Source organism: Plecotus auritus, assembly GCF_963455305.1.
Source record: "Plecotus auritus genome assembly, chromosome: 4".
NCBI classification, from domain to species: domain Eukaryota; kingdom Metazoa; phylum Chordata; class Mammalia; order Chiroptera; family Vespertilionidae; genus Plecotus; species Plecotus auritus.
In genome coordinates, this window is record NC_137775.1 from 9,616,748 (window position 1) to 9,627,120 (window position 10,373).

Consider the following 10,373-nt stretch of genomic DNA (forward strand, 5'->3'; position numbering starts at 1 on the left):
TAAGGATGCTCCCTTTTACTTGACTGTCAGAGACTTGCTTCACTTACTGACCTCGCGCCAATGTGTACTTAGAAGCCCCAACACAATGAATTACACCTATCTTGAAAGGGGGAAGATTTTATTCTGGGGGAGTAGAAGAATACAATGTAATGAGTTTTAAATAGATGCAAGAAACTTACCTTTAAGTAAAGGACTTTGCAACAAGGGAATATGGTGTCTGTGCAAATAGGAATCCCGAGTTTAAGCTATCGTGTGTGTTACTGCACCAGAGGGGGCACGTGCCATGTGGGCTCCCGCACAGCGGCCCTGCCCACCTCATTGGAACAAGGCAAATACTGGGTGAAAACCAGTCCCTTTTTCTCAAGCCACTAAGAACTGCTGTGTGGCTGCTTAAGAGAGAGTCTGAGAGCATAGTTTTTTCACTTTGCAGGGTGGGGAACCTGTCTTCTGCCAAGGGTCATTTGGATATTTATAACATCATTCTCGGGCCATACAAGATTATCAACTTAAAAATTAGCCTGTTATAGTTGGTCAAACATGTAAATAACTCACCCCTAATGCCTTGGCGGGGCCAGACCAAATGATTTGGTGGGCCTTATCCTGGCCAGACATTCCCCACCCCCGGCTTCGAGGGTGTTTTATCTGTAGTTGCCGCTAGGTGTCTCTGTCCTGTGAACGCTACTGGAAGTGGCTTTAAATCATGTAGGACAGCAGGCTGGCAGCTCTCAACGGACACACGCCTTGCTAATAAGTACAGCTTCTGACAATGTCTAACATTTGACATTCTTTCTTCTCAAACTTCTTTAAGCCCATCTTAAGATACTAGAATGTGAAGGAAAAAATGAAATTTTAAATGACTGTGAAAGTTTATACGGAAGGCTTGTAGCTGTGCTAAAACTATGTTTTTCCTACATAAAAGTGTTCTGTCGAACAGACATGTGCACAGCAGGCTCCTTGGTGAAATCGTGTTGTAGAGGGCTGTGATCTTCCCAGAGGACTTGGGAATGACCAGCGTGGCCCATAGCAGCTGCCTGGGAGGGAAAGCAGTCAAGGATAAAGGTGGCTGGACCCTCTCAAAACAACTTCTATATGTGTCTGTATGTGATTCTGCTTTAAGGGGAAAAATTACAGTGAAGAAACAAAGATAAGTTTATGTCTGGAAACCGCCCTGGGCCCTGGCCGTAACCCCCGGGACCTCCCTTCCTAGTCCTGGTGGTTTCTCACCAACTCTTGGGGGCCCCAGAACTGGCTGAAGTATATAGACTGGGGTCTCCTCAGCCCCATCTCTTCTTTGCCATCAGAGACTCACATTGTTACTACGCAAAACACGCTTGAGCAAAGTGAAAAGTGTGTAGTCTCTGATAGTTCTTTAAAATTTGAGATGTGCACTGTGCAGTCACCCCCATTCACAGACTGTGGACAGACGACAACCTACACAATAACAAATGAGGGGAAGTTACGGAACTTACAACAAAGCTTTCATGAAAAGGGCCTCTGCTTGGTACCTCTCATGGATGCTGAAATTCATAGTCCCAGTTTCGGATTTTGTCCCCTGCTTTTCTTTCCTGGGGAGGCAGAGCGCTCACTATCTGAGCCCTCCTTCCGCCTGAAGGAATATTCTGTGTGGGCAGAACAAGAGGTGCCCAATATCTTGTGGGGCTGATTTTTACCCCTAAGGGTCTATGGTTTCCAGTTCACCGGCCCCTGCCTGGCCCTGGAAGGATTCCCCCTGGTTATGTCTTCAGGTTAGGGTTGACTGTTTACATTATGAAAGTGTTTGTCACCACATTCTGAAGCCTTATTCCGAATGCTGAGCTTCCCAAGGGCATCCAGATATGTTATAGGACACGCAGTGTTGCTGGCACTCACCTTGTGCTTAATGGGAAGACACCTGTGTCTTCGTTCCTATTTAAAGGACTGTAAATAATTTAAAAGGATTATAAAAAGAGGCCAAGTAAAGATATGAAAGATCTGTATATCTTTTTTTTTAATGGTCATGTAACTCTTCCCCTTTATACTCTCAAGGGATGCTAGTTGTTATGCTTATTCTTTAGTCTTTGGCTTCCACACTTCATAGTCAGATATTTCTCAAATGATTATTTGTATGCATTCATCTTGAAACATAATCAATACAGTAATACAATAATTATTCAAATCTTCTCTGTCACAAATTCCAATTAAAGTCATTTTTCCTCTTTTTTTAATAGAATAAAAATTTAATTTAGAAGAGCTGAGTATACTGTTAATAGTTTAGCATATTGGAAACTATTTGTTAATAAGATAAAACACCCAAAGGAGCCAAAAAGAGTTATAATAGTAAGAAGTGGTATAATAAAAAATTATTATATCTGGTCAAGATGACAGCATAGGTAAATGCCGTACTCATATCCTCCCTCAACCACATCAAAACTACGACTAAACTACAGAACAACCATCATTTAGAGCCACCTGAAATCTAGCTGAATAGAACTCCTATAACTAAGGATTTAAAGAAGCCACATCGAGACTGGTAGGAAGGGCAGAGACAAGGACTGGCTGGTCCCACACTCGTGTGTGGCTGGATATCTCAGCTACAGAGGTCTCCCCTGTGGAGCAAGGGGTTCCAGCCCCACACCAGGCCTCCCAGCCCAGGGTTCCAGTGCCCGGAAGAGAAGTCCCCAGAACCCCTGGCTGTAAAAACCAGCAGGAATTGAGGCTGAGGGAGACAGAGGCTGCTGAAGTCTCGGGCGTTCCTCTTAAGGGGCCCGTGCATAGACTTACGCGGACTCCTGGGCTCCAGTGCTGGGGCAGCAGCTCGACAGGCTCCAGGGACACTTGGGCGTCAGGGTGAGAGCCGGAGGGCTGCGTGCTCCCAGGTGGCAGTGCTGGCAGAGCTATCGTTCCTTTTCTGAGCCCTTCCCCCAGGAGCTGGCAGGTGGGCACCATCTCTGAGTCTCCCTTAACCTGGCTGAGCCCTGTTAGCCCTGCCCTGGTGATTCCCTGAGACCCTGCCCTACCCAGCTTTTCGGTCCACTTACACTGTTCCCAGTGTTTTTCACACAGTGGCTTCTCTTGCCTTATGCTTCAGATGTTCCTAAAATCTCAAGCAGAATTTGGCCTCAGTGTGCCCCGTACCACCTCCTGAGTGGCCCCAGGCCTGGCACTAGCAGCAGCTGACTTTGGTTCACAGTTTGACCTCTCCTGGGCACCTCCAAGCCCAATAGCCGTCTGCAGATCTCTCTGTAGCTCATGCTGGGAGGCTCTGGGCAGAACACAGGCAGCAGCTGACCTTGGCCTACACCTCCTGGGAAGCCCCACAGCCAGGGCACCCAGTGGACAGCTTCAGACCATGCTGAAGCATCACCACCCAACCACTTCCTCAGTGACACACTCAAGGGGCAGGCTCAGTGGGCACCAGAGCCCTGCTGAAGGAAGTCCTGCCCTGGGGTGGTCTCCTCCTGCACAGCTGATCCTCTACGGTGGTTGGTGGTAGCAGCCAGTCCTTGCAGCTGACCAGCCTGGGGAGTAAATCCCTCCCATTGACGTGCCAACAGCAATCAAGGCTCAACTACAACAGGAGGGTGTACACAGCCCACGAGGGGGGTGGGGAGCCCACTTTGAGTGCCTAGCTTGCGTGATCGAGGAGGCTGTGGACCTTACAGAATACCTGCTATATACGGCCATTCTACCAAGCCTGGGAGACATAACAGCTCTACCTAATACATAGAAACAAACACTTGGAGGCTTCCAAAATGAGGAGACAAACAGGTTCCGAGTGTGAAAAAAAACAAGAAAAATAATTAAATGAAATGGAGGCAATCAAACTAACATACAGAGTTCAAATCATTAGTTTTAAAGATGCTCAAGGAACTTAGAACTTCAACAGCATAAAAAAGGAAATGGAAATCATAAAACAGAGCCAGTCAGAAATGAAGAATATACTAACTGAAATGAATAATTTACAGGGAATCAACAGTAAAGAAGATGAAGTCAAGAACCAAATCAGCAGCCCGGCCAGTGTGACTCAGTGGTTGAGCGTCGACCCAAGAGGTTGCCAGTTTGATTTCCGGTCAAGGCACGTGCCTGGGTTGTGGGCTCAATCTCTAACAGGGGTGTTCAGGAAGCAGCAATGTTGATGTTTCTCTCTCTTTAAAAAAAAATAAAAATAAAGAATCAAATCAGCAATTTGGAATATAAGGAAGCAAAAAACACCCAATCAGAATAACAAAAAAATGAGAGTTGTGTAAGGAGCCTCTGGGACAACTTCAAGTATACCAACATTTGTATCACGGGGGGTGCAGAAGGAGATGAGAAAGAGCAAAATATTGAAAACCTATTTGAAAAAATAATGACAGAACACTTCCCTAACCTGGTGAAGGAAAAAGACACATAAGTTCAGGGAGTCCCAAACAAAATGAACTCGAAGAGGCCCACACCAGGACACATCATCATTAAATTGCCAAAGGTTAAAGAACGAGAGAATCTTAAAAGCAGCAGGAGAAAAGAAGTTCGTTACCTACAAGGAGTTCCCATAAGACCGTAAGCTTGATTTTTCAGCAGAAACTTCGCAGGCCAGAAGGGAGTGGCAAGAAATATTCAAAGTGATGAAAAACAAGGACCTACAAACAAGATTAATCTACGCAGCAAGGCTGTTAGAATTGAAGGGCAGATAAAGAGCTTCCCAGACAAGAAAAAGCTGAAAGAGTTCACCAACACCAAACCAATATTACATGAAATGTTAAAGGGTCTTCTTTAAGAACAAGATAAAAAATATGAATAATAAAATGGCAATAAATACATATCTATCAGCAATTGAATATGAAAAACAAAATAAAACAGAAATATGCACAGACACAGAGAACATTTGATGAAGAGGGTTGGGGGAATGGGTGAAAAAGGTTGAGGGGATTAAGAAGTACAAATTGGTAGTTACAGAATAGTCATGGGAATGTAAAGTACAGCATAGGGAATAGTATAGTCAATAATATTCTAATAGCTATGTATGATGTCCAATGGGTGTGAGATTGGGATGATCACTTAGTTATGTAATGTCTAATCACTGGATTGTACACCTGAAACTAATATAATATTGTGTGTCAACTGTAATTGAAAAATAAAAAAATTTAGAAGAAAAGGAAATTATTCACAAAATTTTTTAAAATTATTATAAAACCTAAAAGCATTTAAGGAAGGTGTCTTTGGAGCTGAAAATGCATTGTCTGTAGAGTGTATCACTCAGTGGCTGATAGCACGTGCCCCATAATATGCAGAGCTGTATCTCCCTGGTTTCTAAAGATGCAGTAGAACTTCTGTCGCTGCTGGTGGTCCGGGAAGAGCTCTTGGGGACCTCTTGACTATTGCAGCTTCACTCAGGCTGCCTTTTCAGGGGTGATGCAAACACTGAAATCTAAGAGCTGGAAATCAACAATCCCACGTCTGCCGTAGGTCCCTCCCTTAGATTACTTAACTGTTTGAAACCTCAGTTTCCATGTCTGTCAAAGTGGAATGATCACATCTGCCTCATCTACACAGGATTGGTTTCTTTGAGTGTGTGTGTTTGTACACAGGATCGTTTCAATGCTCTAAGGAATCTTGGTATCATGGCTTTGGAGTTAGACCCAGATTTAATTCCCAATTTCACCACTTAGTAAGTCTGTGATACTGAGCAAGGTATGCATTCCTTTGAGCCTGGGTCCTTATCTGTAACATGAGAGTTAACGTGAAGTAATTCCTGGAAAGCCCAGCTGCAGTTCCGATGATGATGACGACGATGACATTTGATAAGGAACTGAGTTGTCCTGGAACCACCTTTTTTCTTTTTTAAAGAGAGAGATTTGTGGTCCCACTTATTGATGCATTCGTTTGTTGATTCTTGCATGTGCCCTGACCAGGGATTGAACCTGCAACCCTGGAGTATCAGAACGACGTTGTAACCAGCTGAGCTCCCCTGGCCAGGGCCTGCAACCACCCTTGAGTGCAGTCTCGCAGCACGGGAAGGTGACCTGACTGCGCTAGAGCTGGGCCGAGGCTGGCCCTCGACTCCGTCACCGTCTTGCTGGACGTAGGTCAGAGAGTTGCAGACACAGACAGAATGAGGCTTCGTTTTCCTCCCACTTTTGTTGTCTTGCTCTTAGCCACTTGTTCTTACTAGTCCAGCTCCCCATGTCGTTTTAGAAATGAAGACATTTTTTAAATCAGGTAGATTGATTTACTTTAAAAAGGTCTCCTGTTGAACGCCGGATGACCTTGGATCCATACAGAATCCTAGACTTTAACCAAAGGATGTGCCGGGTCATTGGTTCCTAACCATTACTGGGCCACAGGCCACTCAGACTGATAGGAAGTGAATGATCCTCTCCATAAAACACGAATTTGATATGGTACACCTGACATAAATCACTAGGAGAAAGACTGCTTCAAGACTCTGAGTTAGGATAGCACATTTGTTTAACATGAACTTTTTCCTTCTCCGTCCTTTAAGATATATTTATTGTATTTCTCTCTGTTCCTAATCTAATTAACATTAAATTATATGGATTCCCGTAAACTTCTGAGTATTCCATTTCATGACACTTAGTAACAGTAAGAAATGGGAAATGTGCGTGCTTCATTCACCTTTTTAAAAAGTGCCTGTTTTTTCCTCAGGCTTGATGTTATCGTTTGAGACAATTACTGACATTGACTGACAGACTTTTTACTTGTTTGTTTCTTTCAGTGAATGTGTCCGTCTGAAACCATCCGACATCCAGCCCGACATTTTCAGCTACCTCTTACACCTGATGTACACCGGGAAGATGGCGCCTCAGCTCATTGACCCTGTTCGCCTGGAGCAGGGGATCAAGTTCCTACACGCTTACCCTCTGATCCAGGAGGCCAGCCTGGCCAGCCAAGGAGCCTTCTCTCACCCTGACCAAGTGTTCCCGCTGGCTTCCTCCTTGTATGGCATTCAGATCGCAGACCATCAGTTGAGACAGGCCCCCAAGATTGCTCCGATGCCTGAGAAACTTGGGCGAGAACCCCGGCCCCAGACCTCCAGGGTGAGCCAGGAGCAGGTGCCCGAAGCCACACAGCTCTCCCAGTTGACTTCAAATCTGCCCCAGGTGAATCGGACACACATGACTCCCTCGGACCCCCTGCAGACCTCCCTGTCTCCAGAACTCGTTTCCACTCCTGTTCCTCCCCCCGCCGCCGGGGAGGAGACCAACCTGGAAGCCTCTTCCTCTGATGAGCAGCCCACATCCCTCACCATCGCCCACGTCAAGCCGAGCATCATGAAGAGGAATGGCAGCTTCCCCAAGTACTACGCCTGCCACCTGTGCGGGCGGCGCTTCACCCTCCGGAGCAGTCTGCGGGAACACCTGCAGATCCACACCGGGGTGCCCTTCACGGCCAGCCAGCCCGGGGAGGGCCGCGTGCCCCTGTCTCTCTGCAGCAATGCCGCGGACCTAGGGAAAGACGCCATGGAGGTGCCCGAGGCCGGGATGATCAGCGACAGCGAGCTGCAGCACATCTCCGATTCCCCCATCATCGACGGCCAGCAGCACTCGGAGACGCCGCCGCCCTCGGACATTGCGGACATTGACAACTTGGAGCAGGCGGACCAAGAGAGGGAGGTCAAGAGGCGCAAGTATGAGTGCACGATCTGTGGACGCAAATTTATCCAGAAGAGCCACTGGCGGGAGCACATGTACATTCACACGGGGAAGCCCTTCAAGTGCAGCACCTGCGACAAGAGCTTCTGCAGGGCCAACCAGGCCGCCCGGCACGTGTGCCTCAACCAGAGCATCGACACCTACACCATGGTGGACAAGCAGACCCTGGAGCTGTGCACGTTCGAGGAGGGCAGTCAGATGGACAACATGCTGGTACAAACTAACAAACCCTACAAGTGCAACCTGTGCGACAAAACGTTCTCGACTCCCAACGAGGTTGTCAAACACTCCTGCCAAAACCAGAACTCGGACGTCTTCGCCCTGGACGAAGGGCGGTCCATCCTCCTGGGCAGCGGGGACTCGGAAGTCACGGAACCCGACCACCCCGTGTTAGCGAGCATTAAAAAGGAACAGGAAACCGTGTTGTTAGACTGAATGTTACTTATCTTTTTTAAACTGTCATTTTTTACAAGGACTGTCTTCCTTCCCTTTTCCGATTCAGAACTGTCGTTCTCCATGGCATGATACAGAGAGGTCCCGGGTCCCTTTCCCTCTCCTTGCCCGTGTCCCCAGCCCCTCCGCCCACTCCTCCGTAAGGCTCTGTGCATTATAAACCTGGAACATTCGCTTTCATTCAGGGGACATCGGAAAGATAATAGCCAGTAGTACTTATAAACTCAAATGGGTTTTGAGTCTTAGATTATTTAAAAGCATATTTGCTTGAAACTAATGAAGGGTATTTAACAAAACCAAACAACCAGAATGCAATTTGGTAAGCTAAAATTATGACCTTCCCTGGGTAGTGTCTTCCTTCTCAGAAAAACAATGTCAGGAAATACAGCATGCTTCTTGGAGACACAGCTGGGCTCTTTACTATGCAAAATCTCGGTGTGGAAAAACCTTAAACCCAAGAGAACACTCTTAGGATGCATCCTCCAGCTGTCTCATTTCAGAATGCATTCTTTGAGATTATGTCCAGTCAAGGAAAATCATTAGTTAAGAAACCTACTTGAACAAAACACAGGAAAAATAGTAATAATGTGATGGCAATCTTAATTTTTGGATAAAACATGACAAGCTGTGAGTTTGTGTGTTTGTAAGAGAAAAACGTGTGATCCTTGCTACAGACAGGTGAATTAATGCACATGCCTTATCGAACTGCTGGCTTCTTTCAAAGTTGAACAACCGAGTACTGTATTTTCATTTTTGATAAACGTGTTGGTTTTAAAAATCAGATTGAAAGTACTATTCTGTCGATGGTCTTTCTGAATAGAGTTGACATGCCGTTCTAGCAGTTGCCAGTGGTAAATCGGTTTTAGCACCGACCTGCTGCTTTTAAATCAGTGTGTCTACTACAGGAAAAAGGATACAGGATCTTATAGGGGAAGCTGTGAGCAGAACATGGGAGCCTTAAGGGTTTTTAAAATTAATGCTAAATAGCTTACTGGCAACACTCATTGAAAACATCAAAAATGGCAAAGAGAAATCAGGACCAAAAAACCTAATTACTGTTGGGGAAAAAACGTGACTGATAATTAGTCTCCAATTTTTTTTTAACACCTGAAGTTTGCTCTATTGGCCTGAGAACAGTAAAATTGGTCCATTAGTCTTTCCTTGGGACAAAACAGGAGCCAGAAATAAGGACCGAAGGGGAGAGGGAAGAACAATAGCTATGCTGTACGTATATGTTAAAACTGACCATCCCATCACCCTATTTCATGTATAGTTGAGTTCTAAGATTTGTAAGTTTTTATACATACTTTCTCTGAATAAACATTTAATTAAATGGGTACGTATTTTACCTGTGTGTTACTTTGTCAGCCCAAAGAGATGCCAGGAGGGGAAGTGGAGAGCGTTGCCCCAGGGATGCTTTGTTGCTCTATCCCCTCCTCCTCTGCCTGTAGAACTTGGGGCAGTTTCCCGACCTGAATGGCATTTTCCACTTTTGTTAAATGAAGACATTGACAACTGCATTGTGTCATCATAGTGTGAGATTCAAATGAGTAGTGTATATGAAGATGCTCTGAACAAAGTTTGACCAGGAAATGGGTCTGGAGATGGTGTTACCCAACTTTCTTTTACAAGGAAGAAGGCCAAGGAGTGTTTGCCTAGGTTCATGCTATGTAAACCTAGGTTATGAAATATTGAGTGGTTTCCACCAATTTTTTTTTAATATATTTTATTCATTTTTTACAGAGAGGAAGGGAGAGGGATAGAGAGTTAGAAACATCGATGGGAGAGAAACATCGATCAGCTGCCTCCTGCACACCTCCCACTGGGGATGTGCCCGCAACCAAGGTACATGCCCTTGACCGGAATTGAACCCGGGACCCTTCAGTCCACAGGCCAACGCTCTATCCACTGAGCCAAACCGGTTTCGGCACCAATTTCTTTTTTAATATATTTTCATTGATTTCAGAGAAGGGAGAGAGAGACAGAAATATCAATAATGAGGGAGAATCACTGATTGGCTGCCTCCCGTATGCCCCACACGGGATCATGCCCACAACCTAGGAATCGAACCGTGACCTCCTGGTTCATAGGTTGACACTCAACCACTGAGCCACACCGGCTGGATGATTTTCTTTTTTAAAAAAACGATATTCACATCTCCTAACGTAAACGAGAGTCTTGTGTCCAGTTAATTCTCTGAATATCTATGAAAGGGGAAATTGGGGCATCTTCCACCGCCCTCCACACCACCCCAGGCTGCCTTGAGGGGACGAAGGCTGCAGCCTAAAG

At 45.7% G+C, this 10,373-nt stretch overlaps 1 protein-coding gene across 4 annotated transcripts in view; it reads left to right on the forward strand.

Annotated features, from left to right (window-relative positions):
• Positions 1–9,420, forward strand: part of ZBTB2 (zinc finger and BTB domain containing 2) — a 29,593-nt gene extending 20,173 nt beyond the window's left edge. For all 4 annotated transcript variants that reach the window (XM_080664812.1, XM_080664810.1, XM_080664809.1 and 1 more), the window contains one exon: positions 6,695–9,420. In XM_080664812.1, coding sequence (XP_080520938.1) covers positions 6,759–8,066 — 1,308 coding nt within the window. In that variant the 5' untranslated portion in view covers positions 6,695–6,758 and the 3' untranslated portion in view covers positions 8,067–9,420. The remainder of the gene's footprint in view (positions 1–6,694) is intronic.
• Positions 9,421–10,373: the final 953 nt, after the last annotated feature.